This window comes from Pagrus major, chromosome 11, assembly GCF_040436345.1.
Source record: "Pagrus major chromosome 11, Pma_NU_1.0".
Taxonomy (NCBI): Eukaryota; Metazoa; Chordata; class Actinopteri; order Spariformes; family Sparidae; genus Pagrus; species Pagrus major.
In genome coordinates, this window is record NC_133225.1 from 6479958 (window position 1) to 6502667 (window position 22710).

Genomic DNA, 22710 nt, shown 5'->3' on the forward strand with positions numbered 1-22710 from the left:
CTGCACCGATTGTAGTCCGCTCTGTGTCAGCAGCCAGCCTTTTCTTCAAGAAGTCCAACCACTGAAAAGCTCCAAAGTTCAGGTAAGTCTCTTTATTTTACCTCAGATTTTGATAAAGCAATAGAGATTTTTTTGTATTTTGCTTTGAATCATTTAACTTTATTAAAAGTCTGTTGTTTTCATTAGATACACTGTATTTTAGTGGCATACATGGTTACCGTACAACAAAAGATCCCCGTCACTACTGTACATTAGCAGTGAGTATTTATTGTGTGCACGAGTCATTAAAATCCCAAAACAGTTCAGCATGATGGCAATTTGTTGTCCACTTTTAAGGATTTGAAGGAATATCAAGCGCACTCACATCTGATCCAATAACAAAATTTCACATTTACTTTCTCCTGCTGGGGTTTCACTGTGACGACTTTTGACAATGGCAGCTTGTACACACCACAGCTGTCACAACAAATTGTTACTGATTAATCTCTGAAAAGGACCAACGCCAGCGTGCTCCGTCTCCCCGCTGCCAACAACTCTTCACGTGAACGCCTGCGCATATCTGCTTAGCCAGATCATTGTGATGAAGGCATATTTCAGGATTGCCTCTCTTTAGGATTATCCCTCTGGGATCCGTATTTATGGAAGCTTTTCCATTCAGCCGTGCCGCACCCGGTTTGTTATCCCTGCTGGGACTGTAACCCTTTTCTTTGGGGGGACTTGCGCTCCTGAATGCGCTGAGTCTGAGCCTTGGCTGAGAAATGCCCTTCGTTGTGGGTCTCACAGCTCCAGTAGGCGCAGCAGTGGAGCGCACACACTGAAAAGAGCCACACTGCTACATCTGGCTGGTTCCTAATGGGCCAGAAGTCTGGACAGAGAGCTGGTGAAATGGAGATTTAGGGATTTAGAGACAATCCCTTTCCCTTTTTGTTAAGGTGCCATTTAATCACATTTCACTGTTTGGGGAGCTGTTTTCATTGGGTATTTGGGAACCTCCCTTCAGCAATAGAAACATCTGGGGGATGACAAGTTCATCCCTGATACACATGTTGCTATATTTTTCTTCCTCCACAAGTTTCAAAGCCTTGTGTGAGATTAATTGTTGCCGTTCACCCTCCCCGGTGACATTTGTGTAGATGTTAAAGGCGGAGATAAAAACTAAAGTAAAGGAGTGGACATGGGAGCTTGCCAGAGTTGCTGAAGGGATGGAGGAGTGGGAGGTCATTTTTAAGGTGTGTCCACATAGTTGACCAAGATTGGAAAAACAAATGTGAAGGATTTTGTTAATTATCTTGGTTAACTTCACACTCAAAGTTCCAGGTTTCAAACTGTGACTCAAATGCACAATGAGGAATATGCAGGTTAAAATATTTGATTTAAAGCAACCATCCTTCCACAGGAAATTATATTTTGCTGCTTAAAGAAAATCTTTTTACGTGGGTAGTTGGGTTGGGTTTTACAGGGATAGATGAGAACAGAGGACTCAAAATACTTTATTTGTTCCCTGGAGGCAATTTAAGGCACGTGGAGTAGTTTTACACAGACACAAACAAGTCAGCACGTTAAGTACATTAAGTGTTTGATATGATGGTTGAAAGATGGTTAATCTGCGTTGCTTACGGTTGGCAGCTCAGGTCGTATGTCGACCCAGAGACTCAACAATCAACAGCCTGTATCTTTCTCCATGAAGTTACATTTTGTTGCTTCAAAAAAATCATTTTTCTTGGGTTTTATGTTTCACAAAATGAAACTGTATAAATAGATGAAGAGTTTGACATTTTGGGAAAAACAAAAGTCCAGAACTGAAGAAGCCTCTTGGATGCGAGGTGAAGTTCAAGAAACTGAAACAAGTCCAGTTGCCTGCGATATCTTACACAGACATTCCCATGTTTACCTTGAGTAGCCTAGCTAAAGTTTCAGACGCTACCTCTTGTGAAGTGCCCCTGAGAGCTCCCCATTCAGCCAACATGAAAAGAATTCTTGCTGTCCAATCAGACTTTGAGGCCAGATGAGCTGTAAAGGGAAGAAGCGTAGACTTCCTGAGTGTTAGGAGGAAGTCGAAACACTTGTCGCGGTCAGAATGAAGTAATTATCCGCCCTGGGGGCGTGTGCACACTGGCTGGACACAGGGATATCTATTGTTACCTTGTGAAGCTGGTCCACTGCAACCAAAACTCTTCCTGCTTATTGTCAGTGTGTGTGTGTGTGTGTGTGCGTGTGTGTGTGTGTGTGTGCAGAGTGGTGTGGCCCGGGGTTGGGCTGGTATGGTTTCCTGTCACTGAGGCAGTTTGCTGTCTGAATACTAACAATGAACTTCTTTAGAAATCAAAAACACTTGTTTCGAAAAAGACATGACTCAAAAAGATCCGACCTGATGTGTAACCTGCAAACACACTGACGTAACTTTGATAAAAGTCAGGAGAAGTGTTTCTCGATATACCTGAAAATTGTATTTATGATACATTTATAACATATAATATAATAATATAATATAATATAATATTTTTTCTGTCCCTTTAGCCACCAAAATGGAGTCTGTGACAACGGAGCTGTCCTCCCTGCTTACCAACCAGTCATCATCAGAGAGCTGTCCGGCAGTGGACACGACAGTGGAGAACACCCTGTTCGGATGCTTCTACATCCTGGTTTTCTTCCTGGCGCTGAACGGTAACAGCCTGGCTCTGTGGATCTTCTCCCACCAGCGTGGCTCTTCCTCTCCAGCGAACATCTTCTTGATCCACCTGGCTGTGGCGGACTTATCATACGTGATCATCCTCCCGCTGAGGGCCACCTACCACCTCACTGGAGGCCACTGGCCCTTTGGCGAGGTGCCCTGCAGAGTGGCAGGCTTTTTGTTTTACGTCAACATGTACGCCAGCCTGTACTTCCTGGCGTGCGTGGCGGGGGATCGCTACCTGGCCGTGGTCCACGCCGTGAGGTCGCTGAAGATCCGTCGCGCTCGGTACGCTCACATCATCAGCTTCTCTCTGTGGGCCCTGGTTACCGTATCCATGGCACCACTGCTGGTCACCCACCAGACTGCAGAAGTGGACGGCGTCACGGTGTGTCTGCAGCTGTACAGAGAGAAGGCCTCACGCAATGCTCTGATCTCACTGGCTGTGGCCTTCACCCCACCTTTCCTCGCCACCCTGTCCTGCTACCTGCTCATCATTTACAGCCTGCATCGGGGCTCCAGGTTAGAGCCGGCCCTCAAGCTGAAGGCCCTGCGCACCATAGGTCTGGTCATGCTCATCTATGTCGTCTGTTTCCTGCCTTATCACATGAGCAGGGCCACTTTCATCCTCGGCTACAACCATCCCGACGTCTCCTGCCAGACACGCAGAGGCCTGAGCTTGGCCAACCGCCTCACCTCCTCCCTCACCTGCCTGAACGGCGCCATGGACCCGCTCATCTACCTGTTTGGGGCGGAGAAGTTCCGGGGCACTCTGATGCGATTGTTTTGCAAAGATAGCACTGGGATGTCAGGAGCCACCAGCGGAGACTTAAAGGGGACACATGAGAGCTCTGTGAGCGCCAAGTCTGAGTTTTGAGGAGGATAAAACATGAACTGGATCTGAAGCACTGATTGATACGATGCATTTAACAACACACACAAAAATTGATCGGACTATCAACTGACTGCCTTTGCACAATGTGCTCGATGCCACTGTAGTCCCCCCTTATGTTGAATTTAAGGCCCAGTTTTAGTGTCCACCCTGCATATTATTCAGACACTCTAACCCCTAACCCTACCCTGTGTGAGTGCAGGAGGGTGTAGGGACTCCAAACACCATATCAGGATTGTGACAGCACTTTGTGAACTCACACTACCTGGACAGGGGGTAAAAGCACTGTCAACTTATGGAAGGCATGCATAAAGAGCTCAAAAAGTCAACCAGTGAACCCTGATAACTTCTGTGATCTCATTCTACTTGCCATCTATTGACATCAACAGTCTTCATCTGCAGAAAATGTTTGTCCAAAAATGCTCAGAACATCAGACACGAGGCAGAAAATTGAAAAAAAAGAAGGAAAATTATATTAACTGCTTCTGCTTTTTTAGCAACAGCTATTTTTACACATTTGTACGATCAATCATGCAAAAAGTGCCGTTATGTACAATAATTTTACCACTTTGTGATGTTCACGTTAGGAGGGGGTTGTAGTCTACGTGGTCTCATTTGAATTCATTTCCTGACGTGACAATGACATCAGGATAGCAAAATAGGGATATTTTGTCTCACGTGACAACTTTCCAGCCGATCATACTGGGTATGGGCGACGATGATGAACGGGATTCACAAGTACGGCTGGAAGGTGCTTTTGTATGTATCAGTAAGCCCAGTTATTTATCTAATTACCTTAGCTTATGGCCTTAACTGTTGTGATGTATTGTCATTTAATGCTGTAACAGTACACTATCATCATCAACCTGCTTTACAAAAAAAAAATGGGATGTGGGTAGATTTGTCGGCATCTCAAAAATTTGTTTAAAAAAGTGTTCTTGTGAATATGACTACAGTAATTTACCCCAGAATGCAACCATTTGTTAGCTGTGGGGTGAAAGTTAAACATTTGCCATCTGGCAGTCCTGATTAGTGCATTGTGGGAGCCTCAATGAGAATCAAGCTGTAGATTTTATAAGCTTCATGCTGATGTGGGAAAATGATTTGTGTGTCAAACACCAAATAATCAATTATGTACATAGTCAACATTTAATGTATTTTTACTGTTTTGTATCCTATGCCAAATGTGATAAATACTCATTAGTTAGCTTTTAATATCATTTTTTTTATCTACGGTGTTTTTAGCAATGCTAGCAGCGTTGCTCTGGTTGTAGCAGCATTCGTGTTCACCTCAGAAACCAATACCTGCTTTGTTTTTGGTGCTAATTAGCAAATGTTAGCATGCAGACGCTTCGAGCTGTGAAGGTGAACGTGGTTAACAAACCTGTGCAACATCAGCATGTTAGCGTATTAGCCTTGAGTCTACTAGTTAGCCCTGGATATGACGGCGCTTTCCTCAAACCGAGAAAGGCAATATAACTGTGACGTCCTCACAATGTAAAGCCTGTGGGCAGAGAGGGAACTTGTGGGCGGGGCCTACAGGAAGTACTTCCTCATAACCAGGAAGTAAACCTGGAAGCTAGAAATTTTTTGGCGCCATCTTTGCGTTCACTACCTAACTCTATTTCTATCTACCTGCTAAACATCAGCATGTTAGCATTTCTGTTGTGAACATGTTAGAATGCTAATGTTAGCATTTAGCTCAAAGCACCACTGTGCCAAAGTACAGCCTCGCAGAGCTGCAAGCACGACTGTAGTCTTGTTTTTAAAGTAAGGTGTATTTTAAATGCACTTAAAACTGTATTTTCCATGACTGTTTTTAAATTGCTGGAAGACACCAGCACTGTGTTTACTTTGCTTGTGCTAGACAAATCTTCACTGTACATATATTCATCATTATTCAGCTCCCCAGCTATGCATTTATTGTTTCTATGATATTGCACTATTGCATGACAAAGTATTAATCCTCCTGTCTGCAAAGGAAGTGATGTTTGAGACAGAAAGACAAGATTCACGCTGATTAGTAAAATGTGAGTTAATGTTCTTTATGACTTGGAGTTTTGAAAAATAAACTTTTAATTGTTCTTAAAAAGTCACTCTGCAGAAGAAATGTTAAGTCTGTAAAAGAAACTTGATGGATGTTCCACTGTCTTACTTATATGTTAACATCTCACTCACATTTCATTCTTCTCCGTGTCAATAAAAAAAACCTGCTTTTTTAAAAATGCTGTTATATAAAAGGTGTCATTTCAATTGTCGTCACTTGAAAGCAAAAGTATGACTTTCCGCCCTCGGTGCATGAGATCATGTCTTGTCTGTACTGTCACTGCGTCTCTGAGACTTTGCTCTTTGTGAAAGTGGGAAACCTATTTCAAGTGCAGGGCAGAAACCTCCGAGGTGGCAGTGACTTGTCACTCTGTACTTCTCGTTTTGTATCATGTGACCATGTTGTGGTTTGTGAGCAGCTTTTTTTTCCTCCCCTTATTTTTGCAAGACTTCCTGTCCATCACATGAACACGGCAAGCCATGCTAAACTTGTATTTCCTGAATGTATACACTGCGTTTTAGAAAACACCTAGCTCTCGTGTTTCATATAAGACGATGAAACAGTTAGCAGTCAGACCCAAGATAGGTCACCCGGTGAACATGAGTGCTCCTTTTTTCTAGATCAAATGACAGAGATGATGTGAGCCTTACAGATGTATCCAGAAATCACAATGGGCTTTTCTTCTTTTAACTTATTCACAAGTAAATTTATCAGTAAATTCTTTCACTGTAACAAGTAAAAATCATCACATCTTCTTTTGTTTGCTACTTCCCTTTTTCACTTCTTCATGTTTCTTTTACTAATGGCTTCCCTTTTTTCGAGGCGTTTAACATTAACAAGCAGGTTTTATTGAAACTAAAGAGGGAATGTTGGTTAATCATTAAGGTGATGTGATAAAGATTTCTACTCAGCAAGCGAAAGTCTGTATTTCCATTTACAGCTCTGTGGATCTGTCATGCAACAGGCAGCGCAGAGGCACCAGGGCCCTCCTCTCTTCACAAATGAGGAAGTTCAGAGCCGAGGTAGTTGCAGCCTCTTTTTTTTTAACAGCTTGTAACAAGGGGATGAACAAGTGAAAGAAAGGACTTTAAAGTACGCACCATGAAAAGATGAAAATAGCCAGAGAGAAAAACTGAATCTACTTTGGTTTTGGTGGAATATCGTTTTGGGAGCAAAACTCTTGATTTGTTTCTTGGGCGAGAAACAGGATGCCAAGTTACCAACCTTGGTGTCATGGTAATATAACTCGATCCAAAGCTGAGGATCTACTTTCCAAAGCAGCCAGAGATGGAAGCTTCCTTATCCGGGCCAGTGAGTCCATACAGGGAGCGTATGCCCTCTGTGTTTTGTAAGTAGACGTTACTTGTTTCTAACTATTGCAGCGGCAGATTCATGAAGCGGACAATGATTATTGTCTCTTGTTCAAAAAACCTTGATAACATGCAAAATAAGCTGTGTATGCCAACTTAATAGAGGAAAAACTGACATGGCATGGATGTTATAGTGAATATTTTAGTATTAGTCTTACGGAAAATAATTCTAAAGGTCATCATTTTTGGCATATTTAATGTAACAGCACTAAAAGTTTAAATTTCCCCTGCCTGCAGTGTGCCATATATAATTTTTGCACATACGCATTGCAACGCAAGACTAGTTCCCCTTTATTTGCATACTGTGCTGCCACAGAGTAACACCCTTTGCCCTCTGCAACTCATATCATTTTTCAGAGGTAGCCTTAATTTAAAATGCTATCCAACCTGTTCTGATGGTACGCTGAACGCACTGAATACAGCAGCCTGCATGTTTCTTCACCCTTACATACTGTACGTGACATATTTCAGTGACAGACATGTGCATTCATTTATTTTAACCACAGATACCAGAACTGTGTGTACACATACAGAATCCTGCCAAATGAGGATAAGAAGCTCTCTGTCCAGGTGGGTCGACAGTTTGACACAAGCCTCCACTATTTTGGTCCAAAGTCAGATGAATTGTTCTGAATTAAGTATTTACAGCATCTGTGAAGGTAAATTGCTATTTCCCCTCAAGTATGAAAACTAACTGCAACTATTTTTAAGGCTGCACCTGCTTCGTTGCAACCAGAATTAAAACATGCCATATTTTTAGACATATAAGCAGCTTTGTAGCTTGTAGCGACACTTTTAACAATGTGGTTAGTGCAGCTGTACAGATGGCTGTGTCATTCAAACAAACACTTTGGTCCAAACTAATTGTATTCTCATCATCCTCACCTGTAATTAGCAAATGGTAGCATGTTAACACTCTAAAATGGGGAACATTGTACATGCTTATCATCAGCATGTTAACATTGTTGTTTTGAGGATTTAAGCCTGTTGATATTAGCATTTAGCTCAAAGCACAGACCATCAGAAATAAAGCCTAACGGAGCAGCTGGCATGGCTCTAGTCTTGTTCTTCCATCACACTTTCATCAAAATAGAGCTGAGACAGCTGTTCAATTAAATTTTACACTGAAATCTTGGAAGTCAGCTCCAGTCTGCTGTAAGAAGTCTCTAACATCACATGGGAAGTAAAACTGAAAGATTCAGTGTCAACTGAGGTCAACATTCCAGTTCTGCTGAGGTCTGAGAAGAATGATGTGGCTGCTGTGATCTGCTCTGCAGGCATCTGAAGGAGTTCCTATCAGGTTCTTCTCTATGCTGCCTGAGCTGGTGGAGGCATATTACAGTCCAAACATGGGTCTGATCACACATCTGCAGTACCCTGTCCAACGAGAGGAGGAAGTAGACGAGGAGCCAGGTCGAACAACTTCACTTCAACTGAATAGTGGCCTTCATGTTAGATCCCTGCCAAAGACTTTAAAACTTAAACATCCTATACGTCTCTTTATCCTGCAGAATCCAATGATCTTCCACCGCAACTTCCACCCAGGAACTTCTCACCCAATGATTTGAAAGACAGTGACCAGAAGTCTCCTGAACTGGCCAGCAAGTCCTTGACAGACACCTACCTGATGAGACTACAGCATGTGGACATGTCCACGTATGGTCACATTTGTAAAAATTTGCGCTTATGTAGCACAGCAAGTGGTAACTGATAACTCATCATGCAATAATTTGAATAATACACGGACAGAATATATTGGGTACAATGCAATTATTCCTACGATCATGAGCAATGACTTGACACACTGATGTGCTTGGTTTTAGCTAACTAGTAAGAGGATGATGTGATAACAGTGCTCCTGTGTCACATACTCCAGAGTATCTGAGGAGCATCAAGTGGCTATCCAGGAATACTTCAGAAACTCAATCGTCTTGGATGCTGAACAAGTACAGAATGGTTTCCATAACCTCCCCGGGCTCAAGAAGCTAACATTGACAATCTGCAAGAATCTAAACAGGTACACTAATGAGTCAACAGAGCCGCATATACTACAGTATCCAACAATCAGCCACATCGTTAACACCAGTGAAGTGAAGTGGATAATACTGATGATCTAGTTACCAATCATAGTCCTAATGGGATATCTTGGGTTCCCTGGACTCAACACGCACAACCCATTTAAACTTGATTGCAGAACAAGTACATCCCCCTAATTGTAACGGTACTCCCTGATGACAGTGTTCCCCCCTAGCAGGATAATGCGCCCTGTGGCTCCTCAAAAACTGCTCTGGTATGTCCTGAGGAACGTGACAAAAAGCTCAAAGTATGGAACTGACCTCCACATTCCCCAGATCCCAATCTGATTAAGTATCTGTGCAACATGCCTGAAGAAGTCCGATCCAAGGAGTCCCCACCGTGGATCGGACTTGGCTCTGACCCATCAAGGAGTGGACACAGGACCTCTGGGGGAGTCCTCTAGTGTCTGGCACCATGGCGTTGGTGGTGGATCCCTTGACTCCTGCGGGTTGTAAGGTGGGCACTCCATGGATCGAACCTCTTCTGACACGTCCCACAGACGCTCAATCAGATTGGGATCTGGGGAATTTGGAGGCCAGGTCGACCCCTTGAGCTGTTTGTCACATTCCCTGGGCCGAGCACCCAAGGTATCCCAGCAGAACCTTGACCAAGATATAATCAAGTTTATCCACTACACCTGTCACTGGTTTTAATGTTTCCTGTAGGCTGATTTAATCATGTTCTGACTTTTTTGTGAGACAGTGAAATTTCCCGCGTCCTGCCAGCTCTGGAGATTTTCCACAGAACGCTGGACCAACAGCTCTCCCCAGGGATTGGGCAATTTCCAAAACGAGTGGGTGGCATCCTTGATCATTTGCAACATTATTAACTCACACATGCAGTAAGTCCTTATCATCGTGCATTATTTCCTTTATTTTCAGGTGTCTGCCGATTCGGGTCAATCTGTATCCTTTAGGCTTGAGCAACTGACAAAACTGCTCTACTCAATAGAAGATAAGGTAAAGTATAGTTTTACTGACTAACTGGGGATAATCTTGGTTTTTGACATATTAACAAGTGATGTCAGTTACAGACGACAATTGCACTTCTCTTTTTTTCAGGCTAAAAGTTCTTTGTTTGAGTCTGTTGGCTATGAAGGCGGCCACAGGAAATCGCTCATACCGCCTGTTACGTTTGAGGTGCTTCTTTAAATTAGTTACTGTATTACAATGCATGAAAATGTGATGACTAGCAATGTCTGGAGGGTTTGAGGTTTCATTTAATCAGTTTCCTCTTTCAACTGCAGGTCAAGCAAGAATCTCTGGGGATATCCACAAAGATGTTTCTGAAAGTGGATGTTGAAAGTGGGAAGCTCTACTTTAAAAAGTCGAAGGATGGAACTGAAGACAAATACTTTGTACACAACAAAAGTGAGAAATTGCATCAATCTGTTACTTCATATCTTTGTATTTTCAGCCACGCTAGCGATGTGGCTCTGGTGACGCTCAGCCTTGTCAGTTGATCTATCCACCACTTTGGTCTAGACTCAAATATCTAAACAACTATTGGCTGCCATGAAGTTTGGCTCATCATGTCATTCATGGTCCCCAGAGGATTAATTTACAAAGCATGGCAGCGCAGTAGTTAGCACCAGTGACTCACAGGAAGAAAGTGCTGGGTGTGAAACCCAGCTGGGGCTTTCACCCACAACTCAAGGACATTCATGTGAGGTTAAACGGTCACTCTAAATTGCTGTCCTGGGTTGAACTGGCGACTTGTCCACGGTGTACCCCACCGCTCGCCTAATGTTGACTGTGGCCCTGCAAAGGTTAGCAGTTACAGACAATGGATGGTCTCCTTTAGCACACCATGAGGTTGACACTTCTGGTTTTTAGTGAAATGTTTTGACAACTATAACAATTTTTGCCTTAAAATTTGGTACAGACATTCATGTCTCCCTCAGGACTGGTACTTTGGTGATTCCCAATAACTTTTCTGATTCATCTAGAATGATCATCAGGTCATCTGGTCTTACTTTCTGTACTTTCTGATTGCAAACATGGTAAACATTATACCTGCTAAACATCTGCATGTGCATTGTCATTGTGAGCACGTTAGCATGAAGTTCAAAGTTCACTGTGCTTTATAACAAAGCTGTAGATCCTTGTTGTGAGTCTTGTTTAATATTTGCTGTAAACCATCAACGCTGCTCATTTTAAAGAGACTAATGTGATTATTTTCCAGTCCTGCAGTTGGTGAAATCCCAGAAAATGCACGTCAAACTTGTCATCGTGCTGGAGACAGAGAAAGAGAAGATTTTGCGTAAAGAGTTTGCGTTTGATGATACAAAGGTAAATTAGCCCGATCCTGATTGATCCTAAGGCCCCCGAAGCAACATTTCATCAAGTCAATTATATTTAGGTAGCTTACTATTACAGATCATTGCCTCAAGGGGCAAATCATACAACAATCATCAATCATATGACACTTTCTACACTGCCCCAAAAATCCCCTCGATGGAGAAATCTATTAGCATGAATGTCATTAGCATCAAACCCGGTACTGTCATCACATTTTGATTTAAATGCTGCTAAATTCTGATTGGGGAGTGTGTGTCATCACCTTTTTCCAACCATTGGGAGGACCAAATACAGAAATTTCAAGTGAAATAACCAAAACCGTATTCATGTAGGAGTTAGAGGCGTGAGAAGATATGTTTTCAGGGGCTTTAGGTTTTCAGTCACACGTAATTCATGAGCTATAATGTTTAAACGCCTTCGTTATGACAACTTTTTTGTAATGTCTCACCAGAAAAGGGAGGGGTTTTGCCAACTACTTCAACAAATGAAGAACAAACACAGTGAAAAGCCTGAACCAGACATGATCACAGTGTTTGTTGGCACCTGGAACATGGGTAACAACGTTAGCGTCTGACGTGTTTGAATGAATTTAAATCCCGGATTGATAATGTAACAACACAGTCAAATATTCTTGATAATCCTGCAGGAAACGCCGGTCCTCCCCACAACATCAGCTCCTGGTTTCAGTGTAAGGGCCAGGGGAAGACACAAGACGACACCGCGGATCACATCCCGCATGATTTTTATGTCATTGGGACTCAGGAGGATCCTTTGGGCGAGAAGGAGTGGGCAGACACGGTGAAAGGTGTCCTGAGGAACATCACAAACATCAGCTTTAAACAAGTGAGTGACTGTGACAAAGTAATACAGTTAAAAACTGAATGCAGGCGAGGAGCAGAAATGCATCATAACATCTTCTAACGTCCAGGTGGCGATCCACACTCTGTGGAACATTCGGATCATCGTCCTCGTCAAGCCCGAGCACGAAAACAGGATCTCTCACGTCTTTTCAGACAGCGTGAAGACGGGGATCGCCAACACTCTCGGTAAGCAGTTCCACTTCTCCACAAGCCATTTAGTGACCTGTCATAACAGTTCCTTGAATTACCCATCAGCGCTCACTGTGACGTTTAAATGTAGGAAACAAGGGAGCAGTGGGCGTGTCCTTCATGTTCAACGGTACATCTTTTGGCTTTGTCAACAGTCACCTGACCTCCGGAAGTGAGAAGAAGCTCAGGTGAGCAAACATATTACTCTTAAATAAAGCCACATTTAAATTTAATAGTAAAATTATATATGGATATAACCAAAGGTGTAATTTCAGCAGGGGATTCAAAACAAGAAACATTCGTATAAAGATGTCGATAATGTGTTTTGTTACCATTAGCTCAGTTTGTGAGATTAAATGTTATAGCTACAGCTTACAGCCATGCTACAGCAGCATGCAGTGCAGCATATGGATGTTTAGCTTAGCATGCACAGTCTAGTGCAGTTTTATGACAGAAGTTAGCTTCAGGTGGGTAGCTAACTGAACAGCTTAGTGCTCAGTGTTTAACCGCCACTGTTTATCTTAAGCTAGCTAGCAGTTAGCATCACAGACATTGAAATTTTGCTTTTAACCAGCTAACAAGACCATGAGCGGGAACATTACTAGGAAATGTTGATAACTTTAGCTTTAGCTCAACGAAATTACTATTACTGAGCAACCGAAACTCTTAGCTGTCAGCTTACATGGAGGCTAACGTAGGTGTATGAACAGTTTATTTGTTTCACCATGGTCATATCACAGTTATTAATCTTACATAGCCACAATAGAAACATAAACTCAGTGCTACGCGTCCTGCAAACAGCTTTGTGCAACACAGTCATCTTTCTTTTACTTACCTCCAAAATGCAGGTGGTGGTGCTCGTACCGCTTTTGTCCACAGGGGCCGCCAAAATCAACAAAAAACATATTAATGTTTCTTGTAGCTGATTTTAGCAACAATATCTTTTTTTTCATGTATTTGGTTATGTTTTTGACTTTGAGTAGCTTTTGTCAGATTTGGGGCAGCGTACCTCCACCTCTGCATGACTTTGACAGAATAATTAAATCTGTATCTTAGTTTACAGTTAGTCTTCCAAAAATACCTAAAGATCAGTCCAAGATAAGGCAGTATGAGCTCTTTCTAGTGAATATGTCGATACAGAAATGACTACCAGAAAAACGAAATTAAATTTTAAGTGGTGTTAGCATGCACACACACACACACACACACACACACACACACACACACACACACACACACACACACTTATGTTTGACCATTTCTATCTACATGAAAATTATTATTCATGATAATGAATTATCATTATTTGTTACATTTATATAGATGTTTATATAAATGCAGGAAAAAGTGTTTTCTGAAACCATACCTACGTGCTTAGATATAAAATACAAGGATAATGTGTTGCATTATTTTTATTTTTTTAAAATTAATAAATATATACAAATATGTTGTAATTTCTGAACTCGATGTTTTTGCAGACGCAATCAAAACTACATCAACATCCTGCGATTTCTGAACCTCGGAGATAAGAAGCTCAATCCATTTGACATCACACATCGCTTCACTCACCTCTTCTGGCTCGGTGATTTGAACTACCGTGTTGAATTCCCGTCTACAGTAAGTTGTAAAGAATGCAGCTAAGAAACACATAATGCTGTGTGACATTCTGTATATCTGGCACCAAATAATTTACTGATGTAACACTTTAATTGCGCTTCTGTTGTTATCAATCTTCACAAGAATCTTGTCTTGTCAGTGCTGAAGAGCTGCATGCTGATTGTCAGGTGTCTCAGCTCTCAGCTGCTTTTTTTATGCAGGAAAAGTCACTACTCTGCACTGTTTCCCTTCACAGGAAGCTGAGTACATTGTGACAAAGATCAAACAGCAGCAGTACCAGGAACTTCTCAGCAAAGACCAGCTGAGCATGGAGAGGAATGATGGGAAGGTCTTCTTGCATTTCGGTGAGCGCATGGAGGATATTTATCCACACATACATATACAGACATACAGCAAAGTGTGAAAACTTAGCTCATGCTGTATGTGATTTTCTGTATCAACTCTGCTTGATGCATTTATTTATTGTCAGCATGTATTCTTAAACTTTATTTTGATTGTAGATGAAGAGGAAATCACGTTTGCACCAACATATCGCTTCGAAAGAGACACGCGAGAGAAGTATGCCTACACAAAGGCCAAAGCCACCGGGGTAAGCTCATGTTCAGTCAGATGTCTTATCCCTGTATGGCTGCTGTCAGTCACCATGGTGCAACAAAACAAGGCGACGACAGCATTGAACACAAATGTGATTTGACACAGAAAGTGTTATTCGCTTTCAGGTATCTGGCTGGAAAAGTCTGGCTCATACAGTATGCTGTATCTATAAATCCATGTGTTTTACTTACGTGTGTGTGATGAATTCACCTCAACAGACAAAATACAATTTGCCCTCATGGTGTGATCGAGTCCTGAGGAAGTCATACCCTCTGGTTCATGTTGGCTGCCAAGCATATGGTGAGTAATTCCCCTTCAACATGCAGATTTCCTAATGTGGCATGAATTAAACAGAAACTAGAGACCTGCTGAACATGCAAAAACTAGAGCTAGACTCATAAATCAGCCAGGCCGATAACTGAATGGAGTTTTTCTTTCAAGTGTTGTCTCTCTGTCTAAGTTACACTGTGGGTTATGTAGTAGGCAGATTTAGAAAAAAAGGAAGAAGAATGTGTGGAATAAAAAAGGCGATATCTCTGGTTCTGCTGTATCGATCTTTATCATTTGTTTTCAAATGGTTCATAATGAGTCCAACAGTTTTATGAGTGCAATGTAAGACCAGTGGACTGCTTTCCAAAAACTGGTGCCTACATTACCCACAATGCAGCGTGACTTTATACTACTTTTTCTGACTCCCCGAGACCTGAAAACACACTTTAATGTGCAAAATTGCTGGAGTGCTCCTTTAATGATATTTTACAAGATGGACTAATTCAGCCAAACTTTCCTCCTGGCAGGTTGCACTAATGACATCATGACAAGTGACCACTCGCCGGTATTTGCCTCATTTGAAGTTGGAGTAGCCTCACAGTTCGTCTCCAAGCAAGGTTTGATCATCTACGTCTCATTGGAGATGACTTAATGTTATTGGCTCCGAAATTCTAGTTTGACATGTAATGTCTTTGTTTCAGATCTGAACAGCGCACCCCAAGGTGGGATACAGATCATGAACTGTGTGGCCACCTTTTCGACAAAATCCAAGACCAAGTTCTTCATTGAATACCACTCAAGCTGCTTGGAGCGTATGTTTTCGTCTGCATGGTCGACCAGATCACACTGGATTCTGCTGTAATCTGCTTTAAAATGAGCTGAGATGATACAAATATTCTTCTCAATGTCTACAGGAACAGTCAAGACTACAGAGGGAGAGAACAGTGAACACTCAGACGGGTCCATAAAAGTTTGGTTTGGAAACCAAGTTGAGGTAAAGTTTTAAAAGAAGTAGGAATTGTAGTGTGGAACATGACGTGTTTGCAAGCAATCCTCATTTGTTGTCTTTTCTATCTGTTCAAGCTCACCCCCATCATCTCGGACCCCGAGTACCTTTTGGACCAGCACATCCTCATCTGTGTGAAGTCGACAGACGCTGACGAGTCCTACGGTATTGAACTTACATACAACCTACAGTTCATAATGCATAAACCTTACCCTGAGCAGGACTTACAGTTTTTTTGTTGTCTTATTCCTAAAGGAGAGGGTTGTGTTGCCCTGCGAGCCGCCCAGATCTGCTACACAGAGTTTCAGATCACGCTGACTCACCATGGAGAGAAGACAGGCACACTGACAGGTGGCATCCAGTTACAAACCTCTGAGGTCAAACCCACCGAGAAGTTATACGGTGAGTCAGGAAGTCAGCGCAGGACTTTCTTATTAAAGGTGCAATGTGTAAGCTTTGGCCAGAATTTTGATTTGAAATATGAAGAAAATGTGAAGAAACAACAGTGACATTATGTCACAGTCATCTGGTAAAAAAATCCTCAATTGATGTCCGACTCCCTCCCTCCCTAAACAGAGCCGTTGTAAATCGCCTCCATACTGTATCCCCTGTAGAGTATAGTGAGCAGCACTTGGTCGTTACTCTGGTGATATGCAGCCCCCTCATTGTTTGCAAGTGACCTTCAGCAGGTGGCCAATCTTTACATATTGCATCTTTAAAGATTATATATTTTTTTGCTCTGCTTTCAGATTTCATCAAAGTTGAAAGGGATGACACCGTCACCTCAAAAGGGAAAGGCAATGACCTCAACAAGTAAGATATTCCTTTTTTTCTTCAAAATATCTCAAACACAATGCCTGGCTGTGATATTCATATCGTCTGACTGTGATATTTTCTGTTTTACAGGTTTTCCGTCACCCAAGCACATGATATTTCTAACCCCAACTACATGGGAGTGTCATTCCAAAGGGACGTGATAGATAAAGGTTGGAGTTACAGCATGCCACCAAAGAGTCTTCCACTTGCCGTGCAAGGGTGTAAAGACTCCAAGAAAGGTGGTTATGATGTGGGCACACGCAGTCCCACGGTAAAACCTTCAAATCCTATGTAAGTGCCTGTTTCTCATGTGTTCTTGTTGAATCTCAGGATTCAGTAGAAAGTGAAACAGAAACTTTACTGACTGATCCCTTGTTTCCCAGGGGCGGGGGCGAGGGTGAGAAGGTGTCAGAGATGTTTGACAATCCGTTATACGGTTCAATGGGAAAAGGACACAGCCGGTGCAAGGACCAAGACCATCAGCTGAGAGACCACCTCACATCTCTAGATCAGAGCCTTTCAACCTTCAAAGCAGCAGACGCAGAACCCGAACGCCCTCCGGTTCCCACCCCACGCAACCGCTCCTTCACCTACTCTGAGACCAAACCTCAGCCTCCAGCACCTATCACCACGCATCCGTCAATATACAAGAAACCAGTGGTGCCCTCGCACTCGGAAGGCGGGGGGTCAAACATGCCCCGGCCTCCTTTACCTTCCAAGTACCGGGCTGAGCCCCCGATCACCAAAGGCAGAGACTACAGAGACAGCTCCGAACTCCCCATCAAACAGAGACTGCCTGCAAGACCTGGCCAGCCTCTGCCCCACCAGAGACAGTAAGGAAGACTCAGTGTAACAATAAAATTCTGCTGCAGCTTGTAATATATATGATGATAACAACTCTTTGTCTTACTTCAGCGCCTCCTGATGTTCCCAAGATGGGCCGTTCTGTGAAGTGAGACCAGGCTGCGGCGATGGTCAACACGGACTGTACAGCTTTCCTGCAGCATTGCATTTTTTTGGAAACATAAAACACACAGAAAAGGCTTCAGTCAGTCACTCCCCCGAAAAATGTATCACCTAAGAGTGACTATTCATCTGTAATGAACGAAATAGTGCAAGATTTTAGGGAATGTGCCTGTCCAGGAGACTGATGCCACTCTCATGTATGCTAGATATACAGCCAGTTACCTTAGCTTAGCGTTAAGACTGGAAAAAAGGTAAACAGCCAGCCTGGCTCTGTCTAAAGGGAAGGAAAACCAGGCAACAAGCACCTCTAAAGCTGTTTCTGTTTATAGTCTAAATGCTAAGCTAGGCTAACTGTGCTGTAGCTTCATATTTCATCAAATTCTCAGCAAGAAAGCAAAAAAAATCATTGTCCCCCAAAATGTCAAACTTCTTCTTAAATCCTTTGAGACACATCTTCACACTTCATTTCTGCTAAGCTCGCATTAAAACATGAATTAAACTCTGCTTATAAATAACTCTGTCACAGTTCATGTAGAGTTTTACACTATAGCCAGTAGCTAATGAATGTTTACCGCACAGTATTATCTTAAACAGACATTGACATGTTTGCCTTGAAGACATATAATAAATGCTCTATTACATTCAAATATCAGCTATGGTAGACGTTGTTGTTTTTTTCTCACAACTTCATGTCTCAATTGTCGCCTGTGAAACTTTGAATAAATACCTCTTTATGTCTCTGAGTGCTGCAATACTCAAGTCATTTAACTCCCCCTGCTGTTGCCTGAAATAACTGCATGCAGAGTGAGACTGCAGACATATTTAAAATCAAAGAGGACATTGTAGTGTGACAAATATCTTGTCATCAACTCCTTCAACTTATCTTGTTCCATCAGATGACAGTGAAGCTGAGCTAAAGGTTACAAAGCAGGATTGATGGAATGTAACTAAATACATTTACTCAAGTATTCTAGGCCTACTCCTACAATTTTGAGGTTGTATTTTGTTACTTGAGTATTGCAATTATCTGCTACATTTTGGGGGGAAGTATTGTACTTTTACTCCACTTCATTTGATAACTGTAGTAACTAGTTACTTTACAGATTGAATGCTGCATCAGAGCCAGAGTAGCACATTTTTACATTTATTTGATTGGAAATCAGGTTCACAAAACACTGATTCCAGTAAACAGAAAAATGCTGAATATCGGATCGACCAGAATGAATTAGTCGACCCATAGTAGGCTAACGTGTAGAATATACTTTTACTTGTACTTTTGATATTAGGGTATGTTTAATATCCAGAGTGGAATGTAACAAATATTGAGGTACTTCTACTTTACTTCATTTTCCACTCCACTACATTTTTAAAGCAAATATTGTACTTTACTTAACTACATTTAATTCACAACTTTAGTTACTTTGCAGATTGCATGCTACAGCAGGGCCAAAAAAGTGGATTTTTGAATTAATTTATTAAATCAGCAAAATGATTTCTAAAAAAATAAAATGACAAAAATGCTGAATATCGCATCCAATAATCGGCATTATCAATAATCTTTTGACCAGTAATGTACAGTACTGTAGTTAAACATGTATGTGCAATTTACTTTTACTTTGTGATTTATTGCCAGAAAATTACTTTTCACAACACTGATAATATCAGATTTTATAAGACTTTTAGAGTAATATTTCAACACGGTATCTTTACTTTTACTCAAGTATGACTTCTGGGTACTTTTTGCAGGTTTAGTGAATCCTGAAGTGTGCAAAAGACTTTGGGGCCTCTGTAGTTTTTGATCCAGCAGGTCTGAGCCGTGTATTCACTCACACCAGACCAACAGATGAACACCGACAGAGCCATGACAAACTATCCTGCAGCTCCACGTGTTGTCCCGCTCGTAAACATTGTGCGCCCCTCTGGCTCCCCCATGTGGAGCGGGTCTGTAACTGCACCCTGGTGCCGGACCGTCGCATCAATATGACGCAGCGTGACTGGTCATCAACAGCAGACGCGCTACCACAAGACAGCAGCAGCAGCAGCAGCAGCAGCAATAATGGTGAGAAAGCAGCTTGAATGTTTGAATTTGTTTCACAGTTCACATCAAAAATGTCTCATGTGATGATTCGCTGAGGCGTTCAATGACCCGCAGCTCACCGTGTCGCTTTACGTGGTTCAAGTTGGCTAACTATGTACAGCCTGTGCCGTGCTCGTAATGTTAGCATGATGCTAACATTAGCGCTATCGTGTCGTTGTGTTTTTCAGCTTTTCTACTCGTTTTTCAAGTCGCTGGTGGGGAAAGATGTGGTGGTGGAGCTCAAGAACGACTTGAGGTAAGTTTTCTTCGGCTAAGCTGAATACATTTGTAATAGTATCGGGTTTAGCCTCCGTTAAAGTTAAGCTAGTTATAATAGCGGTGCAGGGGGATGTGAATGATGGAGGCTCAAATGCAACAACTGTAAACACGCTGTCTTGTTGTATAAGTGCCACAGTAGTACATAGTATTAGAAACAGCTTACAAGTAACTTCCTTGGCTTACTTTGTTGTTTTTGAAGTAAGGATTTGTCCATAAATGTCTGTAATAGATTTTATTCCAATCTGGGTTTTTTTCCAGCATCTGTGGGACGCTTCATTCTGTGGACCAGGTTGGAAATGATTTATTTTCCTTATTATGAAACAAAACCATTCAGATTTTTAATTGTTCAATCCAACTGCCCAGTTTTCTTCTAATCTTTTAACATCACCTTTCTCTGCTTGTGTGTTTCAGTACCTGAACATTAAGCTCACAGACATCAGTGTCACAGATCCAGAGAAGTATCCACACATGGTAGGTTTCATCATCTGGCACCTTCTCTGTCAAGATGTCTAAAAAGTTCACCATAAAAAGAAAATTCAGGAGTTTTCTGCTCGGTCCGATTCTGATGGAAAGTTGGGTGAAGTTTTGAAGCCTGCAAAACATTTCTGGAGCTTCACAGCAAAACGGCATCACAGCGTTCTCCTAAACAACTGAAGTAGATGAAGACTTGTTTTAAAATGTAAATCAACAACTGGAAAAAAAAACATAAAATGTCTCCATACAGCTTGTCCAACTTTATCCAAGTCTCCAGAAGCCCAGAGATCCCAAATTGATTTGGTTATTTACACCCTCGATGTACAGTTGCTTAGTGAAGGGCTTAATGAAGGACCTAAATAATGTGTTTGGGATCTCGAGGCTTCACAAGACTTGTATTAAATAGCAGAGCTGTATGGAGTCTTTCTTTCTTTTTCTCGGTTGTTTTATTTATGTTTTAAACAAGTCCCCATCTACTTCAGTTGTTTAGAGGATCTCTGCAACGCTGTTTTGCTGTGAAGCTCTGGAAATGTTTTGTGGACTATGAAACTTAACCTGACTTTCCATCAGCATGGGGTTGAATAGATAACAACCGATGTTTCATTTTTGGTTGACGTTATCCTTTAACTTAAGTTTAATGTTCTGTTTGGGATTTCTGGATAGTCTGGGTCTTTCTTAACAGCTCAAAAACAAGCTTAATGTGTATCTTTCATATTAAGGCTGTAAATGTTTCAGGTTGAACTCAGTTGAACTACTTTATATAATGCTGGAAGTTTAACAATGTTTCATTACCTTGATACCTCATGAGTTTTCGGAGAATTGCTTACAAACGTGATTATGAAGTGATGACGTTTCAGAATACTGAAGTCATTTTTACTCCTGTTTGTGGGCTCAGAGACCCAAGTTTTGAAACTCTGGTGAAGACAAACAAATTTTTCGAATCCCAATGTTTCTCCACGTGTGTGCAATGAGTTCCCACAGAGCTACATGTGAGAATTCAAGGACAACTAACAAACTGTCGGATGCAGATACGTCCGTCCTTCACCTATGAAAGATATTATCCATACAAAAGGAATATTTTACCTTATACAAAGGCAATACATTATGCATAGCATAGAACATACAGGACATGAAATATTTATTATATATGAATTGTTATGATTATTTGTATTATTTGGTGTCATTGCAATACTTGTCGCACCTTTATCAAGGGTGCTAGCTGAGTTTCCTTCCAAGTAAAATATTAAATTATATAAATTTTTATGTTTTAATGAGGTCAGAAGAAGAAAAAATGTGATTTTACAATTCTTTTTATCATTATTACACCCCAGATAATGGGAAAGTAAACCCATCTTCAACAAAACACTCGTGAAAATTGTGTTCAATCATTCATCAATAATTTCAGTTGCATGAATTGAGACACGTTATGAGCTGTACCACAGATTCTCCATCACTTAAAGCTGATTTACAGCATCTCCAACACTTTGATAGATGTTTATCTTCACACTGTGCAATGTCTTGTTTTAATCTGCTCCAGCTGTCTGTGAAAAACTGTTTCATCCGTGGATCTGTGGTCCGGTACGTTCAGCTACCTGCAGATGAAGTTGACACGCAGCTGCTGCAAGACGCTGCACGGAAAGAAGCGATGCAGCAGAAGCAGTGATCGACCTGCAGGGTGGGGTTTGTTTATTCCGGGGTGGGGCGGCGGGGAGGGATCTTTGTGACGGTAAATAATGAATAGTTTGAGTTCCGATCTAAGTTCATTTAAAGATGATACATTTTGTGCAGCTCCTGTAATTAAACAGTGTTGGTCATTTTCCTGTACTGACAGAGAATTTAGTTGCATTCCTGACATTGGTGATCAATAATTTGAGTTATTAGTTATTGGAAATGGTCTTCACCTCTCAGGCCGTGTAGAAGGCTTCATTTGATACTGTCATTTGTTTAAAAGAAATCGAACTGAATACAATTTGGAGCCCAGTAGAGGTAAAGATCTGATGAAGTGTTTTTGTTGCATAATACAAGCACTGTTGCTTATCTTTAAAAAAAAAAAAAAAAAAAACGACTTTGGATTTTTTTTTTTTTTTATGCCACTTCAAAATAAAATGCTATTTTATTTATGTTTTGATGATGTTATTGTCATTTAGTCTTGTTTTGTTTGTTGAAAGTGTTTCACTTGTTAAAGATTTTAGTTTTTGGCCTTTAT

General features: G+C 41.5%; 3 protein-coding genes across 3 annotated transcripts; all 3 read left to right on the forward strand.

Annotated features, from left to right (window-relative positions):
* Window positions 1–2519: 2519 nt before the first annotated feature.
* Window positions 2520–3548, forward strand: gpr17 (G protein-coupled receptor 17). The gene has a single exon (XM_073475756.1). The coding sequence runs from the start codon at window positions 2526–2528 to the stop codon at window positions 3546–3548; it is 1023 nt and encodes a 340-aa protein (XP_073331857.1). The 5' UTR covers window positions 2520–2525.
* A 3066-nt stretch (window positions 3549–6614) lies between these two features.
* On the forward strand, window positions 6615–18417 carry inpp5d (inositol polyphosphate-5-phosphatase D). Its single transcript, XM_073476345.1, has 27 exons — window positions 6615–6958; window positions 7487–7550; window positions 8258–8393; window positions 8492–8636; window positions 8857–8997; window positions 9759–9849; window positions 9938–10015; window positions 10118–10195; window positions 10303–10426; window positions 11241–11347; window positions 11808–11910; window positions 12003–12199; window positions 12285–12402; window positions 12497–12593; window positions 13884–14022; window positions 14258–14366; window positions 14523–14611; window positions 14835–14916; window positions 15414–15503; window positions 15588–15698; window positions 15801–15880; window positions 15970–16057; window positions 16148–16294; window positions 16642–16705; window positions 16799–16999; window positions 17092–17541; window positions 17624–18417. The coding sequence occupies exons 1-27, from the start codon at window positions 6819–6821 to the stop codon at window positions 17631–17633; spliced, it is 3279 nt and encodes a 1092-aa protein (XP_073332446.1). The 5' UTR covers window positions 6615–6818; the 3' UTR covers window positions 17634–18417.
* A 1281-nt stretch (window positions 18418–19698) lies between these two features.
* smx5 lies at window positions 19699–22250 on the forward strand. The gene is made up of 5 exons (XM_073476346.1): window positions 19699–19733; window positions 19940–20007; window positions 20289–20319; window positions 20442–20501; window positions 22042–22250. The coding sequence occupies exons 1-5, from the start codon at window positions 19731–19733 to the stop codon at window positions 22165–22167; spliced, it is 288 nt and encodes a 95-aa protein (XP_073332447.1). The 5' UTR covers window positions 19699–19730; the 3' UTR covers window positions 22168–22250.
* The last annotated feature ends 460 nt before the right edge of the window (window positions 22251–22710 follow it).